The sequence below is a fragment of the Tachysurus fulvidraco genome, chromosome 7 (assembly GCF_022655615.1).
Source record: "Tachysurus fulvidraco isolate hzauxx_2018 chromosome 7, HZAU_PFXX_2.0, whole genome shotgun sequence".
NCBI classification, from domain to species: Eukaryota; Metazoa; Chordata; class Actinopteri; order Siluriformes; family Bagridae; genus Tachysurus; species Tachysurus fulvidraco.
In genome coordinates, this window is record NC_062524.1 from 25720103 (window position 1) to 25738839 (window position 18737).

The 18737-nt window shown below is 39.3% G+C and overlaps 1 protein-coding gene across 1 annotated transcript; it reads right to left on the bottom strand.

Annotated features, from left to right (window-relative positions):
- Positions 1-1565: 1565 nt before the first annotated feature.
- On the bottom strand, positions 1566-18548 carry dchs2 (dachsous cadherin-related 2). The gene is made up of 20 exons (XM_027158131.2): positions 16605-18548; positions 14650-14841; positions 14282-14513; positions 13881-14117; positions 12419-13444; positions 12101-12276; positions 11716-11815; positions 10941-11098; positions 10026-10845; positions 9489-9728; positions 9271-9405; positions 8835-9044; positions 7512-8360; positions 7179-7292; positions 6230-6441; positions 5964-6115; positions 5493-5623; positions 5096-5382; positions 4775-4916; positions 1566-4529 (listed from the first exon to the last, which is right to left on the bottom strand). The coding sequence occupies exons 1-20, from the start codon at positions 18312-18314 to the stop codon at positions 2155-2157; spliced, it is 9498 nt and encodes a 3165-aa protein (XP_027013932.2). The 5' UTR covers positions 18315-18548; the 3' UTR covers positions 1566-2154.
- Positions 18549-18737: the final 189 nt, after the last annotated feature.

Below are 18737 nucleotides of genomic sequence, written 5' to 3' on the forward strand. Positions count from 1 at the left end.
GCAGCCATTTTGTTCAAGCAAAGGTTAATTTTCTTAACAATTGGCAGGTCTTTCCAAAATCTGATTATTTTTGTTAATTTGTAATTAAAATCTAATTGTTAAAATGTAATTGTTTTCTTTAAACTTCCAATTTTGAGATGTCCATTCTGTTCTCATTTCATTTAGTTTGCACCCTGTAACATCAAAAGGCTTAAATGCTGCATGGTAGAAAAAGAGACTTGAACTCTTACATAGCCTAGAATTCTCACAGAGTGGTGAAATATCCAAACTTTATATTAAAATGACACATTTTATATGACCTCTTCATTTAAAATGCAAAACAAGACACGGGACTATAAAAAGTGCAAATACAAAAACATGTGAGACTGTACAGTAAGTCAAGGACAATAATCACAATAGACAATAAATACAGTTTACTGGACATAACTAGGCAGTGCCATGTGAGAACTATTGCAAAATTGACTGTAAACTGTCATTTGCAGTGTAAAAGCAATAAATGTAGCAGAAATATTGACTTAGCTGGTGGAAAAGACTCTCACAAAAGGATCTTACTGGGTTATGTGTTTGGCCAGATGGAAAAGACCAAAATAGACCTAACAAAAGCCATGGAAATGAAGGGAAATGTATATGTCCTTCAAAGTCCTTAACCTGAACAGGAAAATGGAAGACATTTCTATGATTTTTTTAGAAGATTGTGAAAGTGGGTCTTTAGAATAGGATTTTGTGCCCCATATTCATGTTCAATTATCCGGTTATTTTTGATGAAATATATTAAATTGATATGATTAGAATGCTAATGAGTGATATTTGTGAATTAACATGAGCCTAGGTATGTCAACACCACTGGCAAACAAGATAAAGTAACACCACAAGACAGCATTTGTAGAGCACCAGAGTATTATGATCCGCCAGTACTTGAGTCAAATAATCAAATTCAAATAGGCTGTGGAATTTCAAACCATGAATTGAAATTATTTAAAATTTTGTTTAAATAAATAAATAAAGTTATTGTTAATCATTCTGTTATGGTGAAGACAGCCTGTGTTATTACAGTACATTAGTTTATATAATGGTCTGTTTTTAATTATTTGCAATGCATAGCTTGTAAACACTTGGTAGCCTTGGAAAGATTCTTTCTCCATTTTTTGTTTTTCCTGAGCTGTTTTTCTGCCTTTTTATGTTTGCATTATTTAAATCAGGCATTTGGATAGAGCGTGAAAGTCTACGTAGTCCTTGATGTTTTCACGATATTTGCAGCTGAAAGGTTTGGCACTCAGGAGAAACATCAGTCTAGAACATGCTATGTGTATGCAGAAGAGAAAGGTAGAACTCTAAAGAATTATACAGTAGAACATTAAGGAAGAGGACCTCGTGGGAGTCATAGAAATATGGAAAATGTAAAGTCTGAGAATTTTCCCTTTCATTTATTTATATTTAAATACATTTAATTTTTTGATGTATTGAAAAAGGCTGTTCCTTTTATGCATTATGCTCTTGGTTTGTCATCTACCAAGAACATACAAGATCACTCAGATCACACAATTAAGAGTAAACAGTTATTAATGTATTGAGGTTTATTTAAAGATAAAAACAGAATGTACATTAAAACAACAACAAATGTCAATCACTGTAAAATAAGATGTTCAGACATCACAAGCATTGCTGTAACGGTGTTCAGAAATATAGCACAGTGAACAGATTGATATACATTCCACTGTCATATTATTTTAATCCTTTGTTAATTTAATAAGAATATTATATCTTGGGATCTGAGATCCAATGAAGTGTATAAAGAACAATTAAACACATTATAAAATGTTTAAATGCCAAATATATTAGTATTTTGTAACTTTAGGCCAAATCTTTCTTTGTTTTGTGTAATATTAGTAATTTAATGCAAAAAAAGCATTCCCATTCAATATAAAAATTGCTGTAGTTCTAACAACACTACAGCAATTTTTATATTGAATGGGAAACGATAAACTAGTTTAAATAAAGCATCAGAATCCAACTGTGAAGCAAAATCAAAATATGTAGTGCAGACCTTTTTATTATCCAGTTTAATATACCAAAAAATTACTTAAAATGTAGTTACATTCATTATATCATACAGCAAATTATATAGCAAATAATATAATACTAGATATAATGCACTTATATATCTGCATCGTCCAAGACATCTTCTGGTGGTGAATCTATTTTGGTAACACTACCCAGACCAGTTTCTGAGACCACAGGAGAAGCATTCGTTGTTCTCAGAGTTAGAAGGGATGAAGAAGGAGAAAGGTCAGAGGTCATAGCAAAATTATTAAGTCCTGGGTTTCTTGGCAAACATGAATAGTTATACTTGGAGTTAAAGGGCTTTTTCCCAGATGTTTCCATTCTTTGTGGTATCCTAGAAGTTATGTTGTGAAGATTTGGCTTCCAATTTCCAGGTTTGTCCCAGTTATACTTCCCACACAGGTGCATTTCAGGGTAAACCAGATTACTGAAGGATCCTTTAATGATATTTTGGTGCTCAATATTTTGGTAGCTTCTTATGACCTCATCCATCTCCGTCATGTTGACCATGTGAGGCAACATCCCTTCACCTCCTCCTTCTTCTTTGAAATTATACAGACTCTCAACACTGGGCACTCCCACCATTTGCCTTTTTCCAAGGTATGTTTCAACCGAATTGCAGGAAATCCAGTCAAGAGGGATACCTAATTCTGGTTCAGTCATGACAGCATCAGGCTGCTTGAGACATTGGTACTCACTCATGTCATCTTCAGCGGTCTCACCCTCCGCAGAACCTCGTCCACTTGAGCCCGAGTTCCTGAATGAGTCCTTCTTTCCTCGAATGTCTTGACTTAGACCAAAGGTTTCATTATATTTTATAGGGCTACACTTGATATTAGCAGCCAATGAAACATTAGCAGTTTTCCTAAGCTCATTCTTTTTAGTTTTGTATCTCAATATGAGAGCAATTATACTTATAATGAGCAAAAGCGACACTGCTAAAGAAACACTAAGGCTGACAGCCTGGATACGAACAGCAGCACTGGTTAGCGCTTCTGCTGAATTGGAAATATTCACAACAACACGGCAAATGGTTGACCTGGAATCAAGCTTTGGACTGCTTGCTTGAATCAAAAAGTCTTCAACAGCCTCACTCGTGGCTAGGTTGCCTCTTCTATGATACACTGGATTTGAGATATAAATACTGCCTGTGTTTTTGTTGACACTAAAAAATAGTGATGGCTTAACTAAATTGTACTCCACAATGCCATCCATACCCTTATCATAATCCATGGCTGTCACATAACCAATAATTTGGCCCACTATGGCATTGTCTGGCAGAGTGAAATCATACAGCTTCTGGGTAAACACTGGGCTGAACTCATCCACACCTTCAACGTCCACCTGAACCCTCACCATAGCAGCTTGATCTCCTTTGTCTATGGCTTCTACTACAAAGCAGTATTCACTTACTCTCTCATAGTCAAATATTTGTTTGGTATGGATTTCTCCAGTGAGTGGGTCAATGGTGAAGGCCTCGTTCATGTCTTGGTTTCCATTGCCATAGTCCATGAAACATGAGGTCAGAATGGAGTAGGTAAGCAAGCCAAAACTCCCTGCATCTTGATCAATAGCATGGACCATGCAAACTGGAGTAAAAGCAGGTAGGTTTTCTGCTACTGAACAATTGATGGTAGGGAACCTAAAGAAGGGCAAATGATCATTCTCATCAAGCACCGTGATGAATATCACAGCAAAGGACAGTTTCCTGTTGTCTGGATCACCTCCATCTGAGGCTTGAATAGTTAAAATGTGTTTAGTTTCGTCTTCATAATCCAGGGTGCCACTGGCTTCCAGAGTACCTGTTTGATAATTCAATTGGAACAACCCTTTACTGTTACCAGAGATGATGTCATACCTTACAGTGCCATTTGGTCCAAGGTCTAGATCGTGAGCAGACACCAAGACCAGAAAAGTACTTAACTGATTGTTCTCACTGACTTGGACATGGTATTCCAAACTGCTAAAAACTGGTTCATTGTCATTGATATCAAGCACCATGACTGAGACTATGGTTGAGCTGTTTAGCCGAGGCACTCCTCTGTCCATCACAGTAACAGTCAACAAGTATGTCTCTGTGGTCTCTCTGTCCAAAGTGTCACACAGCACTAAATAACCCACAAAACTTTTCTGGAACTCTTTAGGCACAACAGCAGTTTCAATGCAGAAATGCCTCTTCTCATTTCCCCCGGTAATGGTATAGTCTAAGTGGGTGTTTTCCTCAGAATAATCCTGGTCCTGAGCCAGCAGGGTAAGGAGTACATTTCCAACAGGTGTGTCTTCACACACACTCACCTGGTATGTGCTATGCTGGAAAAAAGGTGCATGGTCATTGAAGTCCTGCACCTCTATATCTACTGACATGACACTAGAAAGACTAGGATCTCCTCCATCCCGAGCTTCCACCAGAAGCCGAATGATGCTGCTGTCAGCTGCATGCTTCAGAGGCTTGCTGGTATATATAGAACCTGGGCATAGAAAAGGGATGATAAATATGTTTATATATAAAAAAAAATAATTTATAGCATTGTGTGTATGTGGTTTGAGATATCTATTGTTGATCTAAGCAAGTTTTGTAATGCCTTGCTTTCTATTTGGTGAACATAAATGAAATCTGCTTAGTCAAACAGTTTTGCAAATTTCTGAGGTCCTTTTTGCAAAATCACTGTAACACTGTCAATGTTAGTAAGCTTGAAATTTAGACAAATATTACCATTTTCATGACTAATATAGAAACCAGCCTTTGTGGAGGAGAGAAGCCTGTAAATGATCTTGCCATTCAGACCCGAGTCTCTGTCTGTAGCTGATACAGCCACCACAAACACATCTGCAGGTGTCAGTTCTGGTAACACTACCTGCAATACAGTCAAAGATAAATCTACAAGACAGTAGTGTATTTATACTCTCTAATGTATATTACAAGACGATGAGATATGTTCATCATACAGTTTCAATATACCAAATATATGTGGAAAAAGGGAACATTAAGCACTACCTCTAATCACAAACAAGTTTAAAATATCAGATTAAATACCTGGTAAAACTCTTGAGAGAACACTGGTGCGTTATCATTTATATCCAAAACTTTAATAGTTATCTGTGCTTCCATTTGATGTACTGAATCGGATGCCACTACAGTCAGTGTGTGCAAGATCTGATCCTCATAATCCAGACTTTTTATAGATGTGATTATTCCAGAATAAAAGTCAATGGCAAAGCTGTCATTTGGCTTCTCTGTTTGTGCCAAGCTGTAGGTGATCGAAGGATGAAGATCTGCATCAGATGCCATTACTTGGAAAATAATATGGCCAGGTGGATAATCTGAATATCAACAAAAGTATAAAAGAGAATTTAATTCAAGCATTATTTGTAAAGCAGTACAGATTTAACCTTTGACAAAAACTTTGTCTGATATCTGATTGATATCTTACTCTCAGGGACCACTAGAGGCTCCACTGCTTGTATCACTGGGCTGTTGTCGTTAATATCCACAACCTGGACCTGAACAGTGCATGTTTCCGTAAGAGCTGGATTTCCCCGGTCTTTAGCCTCAACAATCAACCTGTCAGTCAGCAAAACATGTTCAAATGAATACAAAACATGTATAATGATAAGCCATCATGAACAGTACATGTTTGGCATTTAAAGATTAATTTTTTCAGAAATTCAGTGTACATTACATTGACAAAAGAATATCCAAACTTTCATTTCCTGGATTTCTGTAAATTTCCAGGTTATTGCTATAAGTACAATTTTTGTTTTTATTTGTTTGCAAGCAAAAACTCCAATTGGACTGAAAACCAGCACAAACAGCACATCTATGACACCTACAGCATAATGAGTATTAAGGAATACTTCAGCAAATATTGAGTATTGATTAAGAGTGTAATTCTTGAGTATACTTGTAAGAGGAGACCATTTCTCTGTCAAGGACCACACTGGTGGCCAGAATCCCACGTATTGAGTCGATAATGAAGGCGTTGTTTCGATTTCCATCCACTATAGTGTAATCTATCTGCCCGTTCACACCACTATCAGCGTCCACTGCTAACACCTGAGAGGGAAAAAAGGTGTAGTTACTCTTTCTGACTCGAGTCAGACGTAGTGGCATTTGGGATACAGTCATAATCTCCATCATTTAACAACAACAAGCTAAACACACACACACCTGCATGACGTAAGTGTTAGGAATCTGTCCCTCCCACACTGCAGTTCTGTAGTAACTTTGTTTAAACACTGGAGCATTGTCGTTTAAATCCTGTAGAGTGACGGTCACTCTGGCATGGCTTGAATGGCGGCCATTTTCTGCCAAAACCACCAGATGAACCGCGTGTTCCCTTTCAAAGTCCAGCAAATGCTGATCTCTAACTGTTATATCACCTGTGGAAGGATGAGAGTCAATGTGCTCAAAATTATTAATATGTTTATTCACGAGTCAAAAGCATCTTAGGGAACTAAACAAAAGTGTGAGGAGGATTTTAGTATTATTCACGTATCATATCAATCTGTAGAGTAGATACCAGATTAATCATGAAGTATGTTACAGCTTACATTTTTTAAACAAAAATGCATTGAATTTTTAATAATTTAAAAAGGTTTCTGTTTCATTTTTTTCATTCATTCATTCATTCATTCATTCATTCATTCATTTTCTACCGCTTATCCGAACTACCTCGGGTTACAATTTTCCAGAGATGCCAATCAACCTACTATGCATGTCTTTGGACCGGGGGAGGAAACCGGAGTACCCGGAGGAAACCCCCAAGGCACGAGGAGAACATGCAAACTCCACACACACATAAGGCGGAGACCGGAATCTAATCCCCAACCCTGGAGGTGTGAGGTGAACCTCACACCTGTGAGGATTTCCTAGATTTTTTCTGTTTATGTTGGATAACTAAAGTTAAGTTCACACATACAGTGATTTAGTGTAAGTATTCCTACTACTGGTTGCAATAGCAATAACATTCATAAGTAGACAGCGTGACTAGCGTCAAGGCACTCTTCTGTCTTTACTCTCATTGGTAGTCGACTGCATCATATCATATCGCTTGTTTTGCGACTCACTGTATGTAAAACAAAGATGGTTCCCGACACACTAAGGACTTTAGTCTCACCTGTGTTAGCATCGATGCTGAATGCTCCGTTCTCATTGCCGCTAAAAATGCTGTACTTCACTGTGACTTCTGTAGCACTTTGATCGTGAGCAACAACGTTTCCCACCCAGGTGCCTTAATGACAAAAATTTTAAATACTTTTTAACTAATTAATATTAGCTAATTAAAATTAGCTAAAATTAGCTCATGAGTGTGATTAACTTTAATTAATTAATGATTAATTAAGTATTAACCCAACAATCTAGAAATATTTCCAGGAAAAAATTTATTACATTTCATTTTCTAAGATATTGAAGAATTTCTATGAGCAACTTCGGTATAAAAATGCAGTACCTGTAAGGCTGTTCTCAGGTAAGCTCACTTCATAGTGTTTCACTGTAAACTGTAGCAGAGGCTCATCTCCGTTAAGGGTAATTATCACAAGGCAGGTGGAGGTGAGAGCAGGCGAGCCCAAATCTGTGGCCCAAACCTTCAGCGCCTTCGTCCCAGGTATGTTGGCCCTCATTGGAGTTTTCGTCTGCACCTCTCCGGTCCATTGGTCAATCTGAAATTGCTCATCTTCCTCTGTTAACCTGAACACAACAGTACCGTTTTCACCTCGATCTGGATCATGTGCTGAGACCATGGCAACAGTTTGGTTATACCCTGCACTAACCGATGCCCTTATTGGGTCATTAATGCAGTAAGGCACGTTATCATTAACATCCTCCACCTCAACACTGACGATAACGACAGAACTACGTGGACCCTGACTACAGCCGTCAGTCGCTACAGCACGGAGATTGTACTGCGACTGAATTTCCCGGTCCAGAGGTTTCGTTAAATGCACAGCCCCTGTCGAGGAGTCTACAGAAAATGTCCCGGATTCTTCCTCAATCAAGGAGAAGGTGACTTCAGCATTTTGACCTTCATCTGGGTCTCGAGCAATAAGACGAAGAATCTCACTGCCAAGAGGAAGGTCTTCACTAACGATGGCACGGTAGGAAGTTCGATCAAAACCCGGACTGTTGTCATTCTCATCTGAGAGACTTATAGAAAGAGTGGCAGTGGAAGTGAGAGAGGAAAAGCCCTGATCAGCAGCCTTGATGAGGAGTCTGTAATTAGGACGTTTCTCTCTGTCCAGAGAGTTAGTAGTACTGACAGCTCCAGTCTCTGAGTTGATAAAGAAATCTCCAAATGTATCTAATCAACACAGGAGAAAAGCAAAACAAAAAATATATTATTTTGACAAAGTTTATATATAATTCTATTATTTGCAAGAATGACATCATATCTGATCCACATAACAAAACAAACTTTACTTCCCAGAATTCTCATCCCTATAATAAACATATGAGCCCCGAATGAACCCCGCTATGTCTTCTATTTCCACTATGTAATTCCTAAGTCTTCGCTAAATCTTGCTTGTGTACACACTTTTCTGGTACTATTTTTGGCATTTTAAATTCTATTCTTTGATTGTCTGTTTCACCCAATAAGCCCTGCACAGTTGCTGAAAGGAAAAAAACTACTGACATTTCATGCTAACTGGGTAGAGCTAAACTATCAGAAAGCTAATATTATATTATTCACATTTTATCAGATGACTCCAGAATCATTTTAAAGCTTGCTAAACTTGTCATTAAGAAAATGCATGAACATAAATAGTATACTCACTCTCTATAGAATAGATCACCGTTCCGTTGATCCCATCATCAGGGTCAAAGGTCACAGCAGTGTGAATGACCCCTGGAGGGAGATTCTCCGGTATAACAATATGGAGGAATGACTGGGAGAACTCGGGCGGATTGTCGTTAACGTCGAGCACAGAGCAAAGGACTGTAGTTGTGCTGGAGAGAGCAGGACACCCAGCATCCTCTGCCTGAACTGCAGATCAGCCAATCAGGTCAGTTAGGTCATGTGATGAGCACAATGCAGAGGTAAAGTCCGAATAAGGAGAAGCAGATATATACTGATACTATACTGATTACCTACAAAATTGCAAAGAAACTCAGACTTTAATACGAGACAGACTTTAATATTAATACTAAACAGTGGGAGTGAAATTTTAAACTCTCCATATGGTGTTTAATTCTGACCCAATGATACTTACCTCTGAGAATGAAGCTGTGCTGCAGCTCCCGGTCCAACCTTGTGGTGGTGCTGATATGACCAGAGTGTGAGTCAATGCTGAAAAACTCATAATCAGCACCAGGCAAGAGGCTGTAGCTAATATTAGCATTCTCACCTGTGAGGGAGAGAACAAACACGTATAAACACCTTTCCAATCTATCCATCCACCCGTCATGTATCTTTCCTCCTTTGCTGTACCTGAATCCAAGTCCAATGCTCTGACTGTAATCACTGCTTCTCCTGGCTCTCTGTTCTCCATCACGCTGGCTCGGTAAAAGTTGTGTTCAAACAGTGGAGTCTCATCGTTCACATCCACCAACAGCACAGTCATGGTCTGAGTGGACGAAAGAGACGGTGTCCCACCATCTGAGACCTGGACTGTGAGCCCAAAAGCATGCTGGGATTCATAATCCACAGAGGAGTTCAAATACAAGTGACCTTGCAGGGCATAAGAAAAGAAAAACGATTGAAAGAATGCTAATTATTACCAAACTTGTCAAAACTTTACTCATTAATAATCATCATCATTTAATAGTTGATGACAAAAAGCATATCGTAAAATGTTTCTTGAAAAGCTAGTGTCCTATGTGTCTAAATAATTATTCTAAATGGTTCAAAATACCCATGAGGCATTTCGGCATCATTTGGGAAACATAAAAAAACACCTCAACATGTACATGAGCAAGATAAAAAAATTCTGTGAATGTATATCCATAACACAATGCAGGATTTTACCTGATCTCTCCAAACGAAACACTCCAGCTTCATTTCCAGAGATCACACTGAAGCTCACATGACTGTTCACTCCTTCATCTTCATCTCTGGCCAGGAAATGATGTAGAAGACTCCCGACTTCTGTGTCCTCTGCTATGTGAACCGTTTCATTTGAAAAAAAGGTGGGGCTGTTGTCGTTGATGTCTGATATGAACACTTGAGCCGTCACAGAGTCGACATGTGTGCTGTCGCTGGCGGTAACAACAAAGGCAAAACTTTGATTGCGCTCACGATCTAACAGCGAAGTTGTTAAGACAGCCCCAGAGTCAGGGTCAATCCTGAAAGGCAGCTCCTTTGCAGTGAATTTCGGGTCAAAGGTCAGCGTGTAACGGACAGCACTGTTACGAAGAGTCCCATCACCGTCGACTGCTTTGAAGACGTACACTACGGTTCCTACGGTGACATCTTCCTGAACACTGAACACCACAATGCTGTTGTTGCCAGGGAAATTGGGGGCGTGGTCATTTACATCGTCAATGCTGACAGACACTAAAACAGTGGCATTAAAATTGGGATGAACTTCGAAATAGTACTGCTGATTAGTCTCGTAATCTAAAGGCTTTGCTAGATAAATGTTGCCATTCGCTGGATCAGTAGTAAAGTGAAAACTCCCATCTCCGTTAGCCACAGTGTAGCGCAAAGGCTGACTGCTTCTCCTGAAAACTCCAAGCGAGCCAATCAGAGATCCCACACTGGCATCTTCTCTGACGGTTAAACATCGGAGGCCCAAAAATTCACGACTGCCCACTTTGTGACCTTGGACATGAGCGCAAGTGTGGACCTAAATATTTTTTAATTAAAATTAATTAAATGTATTACAGGTAATTTTTATTTCAAATAAATTTGCATATATTTATGTGAACGCTGAAGCTTTACCTGTACGTGCACAATCGCCGTCTGCTCTACAGGGATAGCACCGTTGTCCGTAGCAACCACCCTGATGGTGTACCTCCTCCGGTGATTACGATCGAATCTTGTTGTAATCTTGATTTCTCCACTCTGACTGTCAATCTCAAAACGACCAATTACATCATCTACAGGGAAAGAAAATAAGATTAGGGTCAATACCTAATATTTTCCATTTAATGTGAGTGACGTGACATATTGCTATGTACGGTTCCCAGCCATTTTTTTTATGCTGCGGCGCCCGGGGAGCAGTTGGGGGGTTCGGTGCCTTGCTCAAGGGCACCTCAGTCATGGCCGGCCCGAGACTCGAACCCACAAGCTTAGGATTACGAGTCAGACTCTCTAACCATTAGGCCATGACTTGCCCACGACCACGAATTGCCCACGTCTTGCTGCGGTAGTTAATCTGTCTGCCCACACAAATACATTTTTGGACTTTTGGAATTTTGGATGCTTTAGATTCGTTATGTTGTTTTGTCAAGTTTATAAAATAATGGGAACTTGGTGCTATTCTAGAAAGCTCTATACATTCGTGTGCTACATTTACAGCTGACTTTAAGTGAGGTGTAGTTTCTAATTTATCTATAAAATATTTGAACCTCAAGATATCTGATACTGTCTTCCATGTTGACATTAAAAAGACAATTTGCGACAAAATACTTATAATAATAATAATGTATGTCTGAATATATTTGAGATGTTAATAAACACCAGAATACAAGCCATGAATGTACTGCAGATTTACCTCCTCTTAGAGAAAATGTAATCGTCCCATTTTCTCCTGCATCCAGGTCCTTAGCAAACATGTTCGCTATCACAGAACCGACAGGAAGGTTAGCACAAACCTGTAAAACAAAGAAAACACATTGTAATCAATACTGCAGATAAAACCGGATACCTCTGAGATATAATCTGTACTGAATCTGTGTCTTTAGTATTTATGTTGATGTACTATGATAAAAACAAGTAACAGGCAAAATATCTTTGTTACGCTCATTCTGCTACACTGCCTTCCCTCTCGTCATGTAACAAATATGACCAATTTATTAACTGCATTTCATTTGATATTCAAAAACACAGAATGTACTTTGATTTCCTGTGAGAGCTACAGTGAAGTAAACGTTGTTGACCTGCAAGCTGAGCTCCTGGTGTGTGAACTGAGGTGGATTGTCGTTGATATCGGTCACAGTTACGTAGACGGTTGTGGTGGAGTTCAGGCGAGGATGACCGTGATCGGTCACTAAGACCCTTAGTGTGTGATGAGGTTGATGCTCTCGATCCAAAGCCACCCAGTTAATTAGCCCTCCTGCCAAAAGCCAGAAAATAACACAGGACTGAAATAAACATTATCCAATGCCCAACTTGAGATGATGTGTATCAATGATTACCCCGGGGCAGCCATTTTTAAAGCGAAACAGTTTATTGAAGGATGGATTATGGGGTCTCACCAGTTTTAGAGTCGATGCGGAAGTGTTTGGTGTCAGACAGCAGGATGTAGGACAGCTGTCCGTTTTTCCCAGAATCTCTATCTGTAGCGTTCAACTTTCCCATCAGGCCGTGCGGGTTCAGACTCTCTGGGACGCTGAAAAAGTATCTTTCTCTACTGAAAACTGGAGTGTTATCATTTTCATCCTGCACTGAGATGATGACGATGGCTGATGCACTCATTGCTTCATCACTGCCTCGAGCTGTGGCACGAATGTGAAATCTGTACATCTTCTCTGACTCGTAATCTAGACTGCGGGCCACAAAGATCCAGCCGCTCTCCGGCTGTATAAGGAACGGCAACGTTGTTGACAGTGGATCTATAGAGTAGCTGAGAATTCTGGCTAAAGGTGACCCAGTCTGTGATTTGATCCCATGGGCACGCACTTGGATAACACGAGTGCCGCTTTGAGCGTTTTCTCCAATCTCGACTTGGTAAATTAGCGTCTCGAAGGCTAGCATGTCCTTCATGTTCACTGAAGGGTCAAGCTCCACCGTAAGGCTCATTGAGGAGCTTAATGATGGATTTCCTTTATCTTTGGCCACCAGGTTAAGCTCATATTTCTGTAGAGTGTCTTCTGTAACACTGCTCTTGAGCGTTAAAGTCCCAAAATGAGGATGAATAGAGAATAACTGACTCTCAGGATGCAGAGAGTAGCGAATCTGCCCATTAGCATCGCTGTCACTGTCATGAGCATGTGCTACGTAGACCGTCGTCCCAGGAACAGCTTTATGGGATAATGTGATGAGATCGAAGCTCAGTGGGAAGACAGGTGGGTTGTCATTGATGTCTGTGATGATGATGTGGACGTGAGCGGTGCTGTAAATGTCCTGAGTATTGCTGTAAGCTTCAACAGTGAGAAGTGCACTTGGTAGGGACTCGTGATCTAGCGAAAAGTTGGTGTAGATCACACCAGTCTCGGAATCCAGAGAGAAATACCCCTCAGGGTTACCCGAGGAGATCCGATACATGTGAGCATCCACCAAATCTGCAAGGGAAGATACCATTAAAAGAAAAATATAACTCTCCAAAGTTCTTGTTAGCTGTGTCTCAAATAACAAATGTTTAGTGGTGTTAAATGTGAACACACTTCTAACTGTTTCCTTGCTGATCCTTTTCATGTGATATGTAGATGATGTGCTTCAACACTGGACAATTCATCCTTCCATTTATTTTCCAATTTGTTCATTGGATTTGCAAATTCCTCTAGATTTCTGTAAATCTGCCACATCTTTTCTAACAGCTAGCACGAGCTGCCTTTGTCTGCATACATAAGCTCAAAGATCACTGTGATTGGCTAGTTTTTCCTGTTCATTAGCATACAGTACAGCACTTACCCCCTGAGATTTAATAAAAAATTTCCTGACAATGCCACAACTTTGTCATCTTTTATGACAGGCAATGATTATGTGATCTAAACTCACCGTGAGGTTTTACAGCCTGCACTTTCCCCACCGAGGTGCCAGGAGGAGAATCCTCAGACACAGAGAAGCTGTAGTAGGACTTTTGGAAGAGTGCAGGGGCGTGGCCAGCGTTCAGAATGTTTACAATGATGTCAGCAGGTCTCGGAGAAGCCACGCCTCCTCCATCTTGGGCGGAGACAGCGAGACGCACAGTGCCAGAGCTGAGCTTAGAGAGACTGGAGGAGATGGAGAGTGTACCTGCAGACCACACACACACACACACACACACACACACACACACACACACAACAACAAAGTGTGTTTTTTTTCACAGTATTATATAAGCTAATAACTTTTTTCCACATCCTGCATTTTCCTCTCCAATCTTTTATACCCAAATGTCGATTTTGTCATTGTTTCACCTGAGGATTTGTTCACAGAGAAAAATGACGCGTGGTCTCCATGGAGAAGCTCGTATGAAACCTGTCCGTAAATTCCCGAATCTCGATCTGTGGCAAAGACGGTGAGGATTTCAGCGCCTGTCTGAGTGTTCCTACTCAAGCTTGTGGTGTATTTCTCTGGGTTAAATACAGGGGTGTTATCGTTCACATCCTCAACATCTACATGAAGATACATCTGTGAGCCGAGGCCTCCCTAAAGAGGAGGACAGAAAACGATCAACAGGACCAATGAGTTTAAAATGTCCCTCACTATATAAATAAAAGAAATAAATAAATATTAATAATAATATAATAAGATTAATAATACAGTCTGTCTACATTACACTCACTTGGTCTTCAGCTTTTACCAAAAGGTCAAAGTTCACCAGGCCTTCATCGTGATCGATGTCACCGGACACACAGATCTCTCCGGTAATGGGGTTGATGTGAAACAGGTTGTTTGTGTATTCAGTGTTAAAAGCATCTGAAAAATCGTAACGCACCGATCCAAACTCACCACCATCAGCATCCTCAGCAGTTACCTACACAACAAAAAGCTCATCAATCAAAATAAGACAGAAGAATTAAAACAGAGAAAAAAATCATCTCTGTCTGAATATCATGTTACTGCCTTTGCATCTTTCTGTTGTTTCACTAAAAATTGACAGAATTCAGTCATTTCTGGAACAAAATATAAGACGCATTGTTAGTCGTGTTTGGTGAGAAGTTCTAAAGCACTTTCGACAGGATTCAGGAGCTCGTTCTTATACGTTACGGGTAACGATACACACTTGTTCAGCTGAATATAACAATAAACTAATAAAAAAATGTGAAATTTAACAACAAAAACATAGTCATTGATATGGAAAGGTTTTCTATGAGTAGATGTTTATTTAACATTGTTTAAAGGAGTCTCCAGTATTTTATTCTGCAATAATAATCTTTATGTTCTATACCAAACCTTATATTCTTGCTACAAGGTTTAATAAAGCCACAATGATAACTTCTCCTTCGTCACGTACATTTTACAGCTGCTTGTCTTTCCTACTTTGTTATCTCTCGCGTCGTTTAGCTCTGCATTCGGCAGCGTTTGATTCTTTGATCCGTTCCTGCAGTAAATATGAGATAATGGATTTTATGGCCTGTGTGGGTCACGGTGTGGATTTAACTTTCGGTCAAAGTCTAAAAGCTATAATACACATAGCGTGTGAAACTGATACTTTAAACAGAGCTGGACCAAAAACAGAAATGCTTGTGTTTCATTAATTTAAAAAATTATTATTATTATTATTATTATTATTATTATTATTATTATTATTATTATTATTATTATTATAAATGATCTAATTACTACTTTTATTATTAAAGTCACCAAATAAAGCTGCTAAAAATATTATTCTTTCATACTATAATTAAAAATAATATTCAGTGGACATGCACTGTATAATATTATAATATTACATAAAAAATGATTATAACAAATAATTTTTAAAAGATTTAAAGGTATTCTGCACCTACAAATTATTATAATGTAAAAATTAATCATTTGAAATATTGTGACAAAAACTACGATTATTTTAACCTTGTTGAATTTCAAAGGAAATGTCAAGGGAAAATACAACAGATATCAATAAGTCTATTAGTCTATACACTTCTTAGAATATTAGAGGCTTTACGGTTTATTGCTGCTGGTCTTCAGGCCGAAATGGGGCTTTTTTTTAAGGCTAAGGGAATCATGAATAGCTACAAATATTAGTTGATCTGAGTGAAAAACCTTCAGTTTTTTTTATAGGCATGCATACAGTGTGATTATTCTAGCATTGTTTTGCTGTTTGTTCCAGAAAGACAGTGCCAGGATTCATGTTGGTCTCTCTCTCTCACACACACACACACACACACACACACACAAACACAAACACACTTTCCACCTTGCAGTAACACTGCAGTCTTTGTACTGAGCAGAGTAAACATTCACGCTCTTCAGTCGTCAGTTAGTGATGTCTCCTGATTCATAAAGAACTCTGTTCTCTGTGTGTGTGTGTGTGTGTGTGTGTGTGTGTGTGTGTGTGTGTGTGTGTGTGTGTGTGTGTGTGTGTATGTGTGTGTAGCACTGACACTAAAATCAGTGTGTGTGATGTTGATATGAGTGTATCAGGTACAGCGGATTTTGGGGTCTTTAATGCTGTATGTGTTTGCAGACATATGTCCCAAATAAAGTGGTGACTTTATAAAAAAAATTATATATATATATATATATATATATATATATATATATATATATATATATATGCTTTAAAATATTTACCTGGATAAAGCAGCTTCCGATGGCGAGATGTTCCCGAATGGTGATGTTGTAGATCTGCTTTTGGAACACAGGGCTGTTATCATTGACATCCTCGACGTAGATGCTAACGGTAGCTGTAGAGGTTAAAGGGGGAAAGCCAGAGTCCACAGCAACCACCAAAAACACCAGATCTGTCTCTCGCTCTCGGTCTAAACCTGCAGCAGTGCTGATGATACCAGTCAAGGAGTCAATGTTCACCAGAAAACTTTGATCCGACTGTAAAATCCAGTATGATATCCCAGAATCCTCATCATCATCATGGGCCTTGACCTGAATCACTGAGCTTCCTTCAGGAGCGTCCTCAAAAACGTTAGACTCATAGATTTTTTGCTCAAAAACCGGTGCATTATCGTTCACATCAGAAATTCGTAGAACAAACGTCCTCTCGCTTCTCAAAGGAGGAGAACCGAAGTCCGAGGCAATGATGGTGAGCATGTACTGATCATTCTCCTCCTTGTCAAGTGCACCTTCCACACATAAAGCATACACAAACGCATCTACAGACTTTAAGATGAACTTCCCTTCCCCACCTTCGAGGAGCACGCTGACTTTGTTCATTTCTCCCAAATCAGGGTCTGAAATGATAATTCTGGCCACGTAATCTCCATAACTGGCACCTTCAGAAACCTCTGGAACTCCACTTTCGCTCAAAAACACGATGCTGATATTGGGGCTGTTATCATTTACATCCAGGATCTTGATTTCCACAAACACGCTGCTAGATTTTGGAGGAGATCCCTGATCCTGGGCCATCACGACCAGCTCAAAAGACGAGCTGGTTTCGTAATCCAGAATCTTATTCACACTAATGATACCTGTATTTTTGTCAATAATGAAAAACTCACCTGAGTTGCTCTGGAGTCGATTGATCTCATATCTGATGAGGCCGTTAGAGTCAACATCCAGGTCGTGAGCGTTTACCTGACATACAGGTGATAAAATGGGGGTATTTTCCAAAATAAAAGCTTGATAGTCGGTCTGATCGAACACAGGAAGGTTGTCATTTTCATCCAAAATGTTAACGTTTACTTGTAAGTACCCATTTTTTGGTGGTACCCCACCATCAAAAGCCTCAATGGTAAGATTGTAGAAATCCACAGTTTCTCTATCCAGCTCTTTCACAAGAACCAAATCCATACTCTGGACGTTCAGTTTGAAAACCTTCTCTGGGATACTTTCCAAAATTCTGTAGCCTTGAACGCCAAATCTGCCTTCGTCTTGATCTCCTGCAGCATCCAGGTGAAATGTTGTCCCGGTTGGTGTCCATTCGGACACGTTCAGCATCACGATTCCTTTAGGAAACGCAGGTGCGTGATCGTTCACGTCTTTAACCACCACGTGAACCTTAACCACCTGTGCACTCAAACTTGTAATGGAAAATTCATATATGTCTCTGCGTTCACGGTCCAGAACTACAGATGTAGAAATAACTCCTGTCTCTGAATCTATTTTCAGATCACGGAAAACATCTGAGTCTGTGCTCTCGGATATGAAGAACCCGCTGCTTTGTAGACTAGGAGGAAAAGCAGCTCTTACATCCCCTACTCTTGTTCCTACAGGTAAACCCTCCTCAATAGACACGCTCAAATTATACACCTGTGCCCATGATTTTACACACAGCAGTAACAAAAGGAAAAAAGTTTGCAACAAAATCCTTAAACAATGCTCCATTGTTTTCTACCATGCAGAAAATAATTCACAATAATTTTAGATTTTATTCCTATTTCTGGTAAAAAAATAAAAAAAATAAAAAATTAATAGAACTTGAATCTTGCACTTATCACATTCTATCCTGTGTAATTATTTATTAATACCTTTGATTCTAGTATGTTTCGTAGCACTAAGCAGACTTTTAGGTACGAACCGCATAATCCACACCGAGACGCGCCTGCTTCTCTGATTCGGGCTCGACACCAAAGAATCGAATCTCTTATTAATGAATCGAGTCCTAAATTATGGAGTCGATTCTATTCAGTGTACGTGATTCGTGTCAAGTTCGGCTCAAACCTCGTGAACTAATTTGATGATTTGTCACTGTTTTTTGAAAAAGGACCATCAAAATACAGAATTCTGAAGAATACAAAATACAGAATT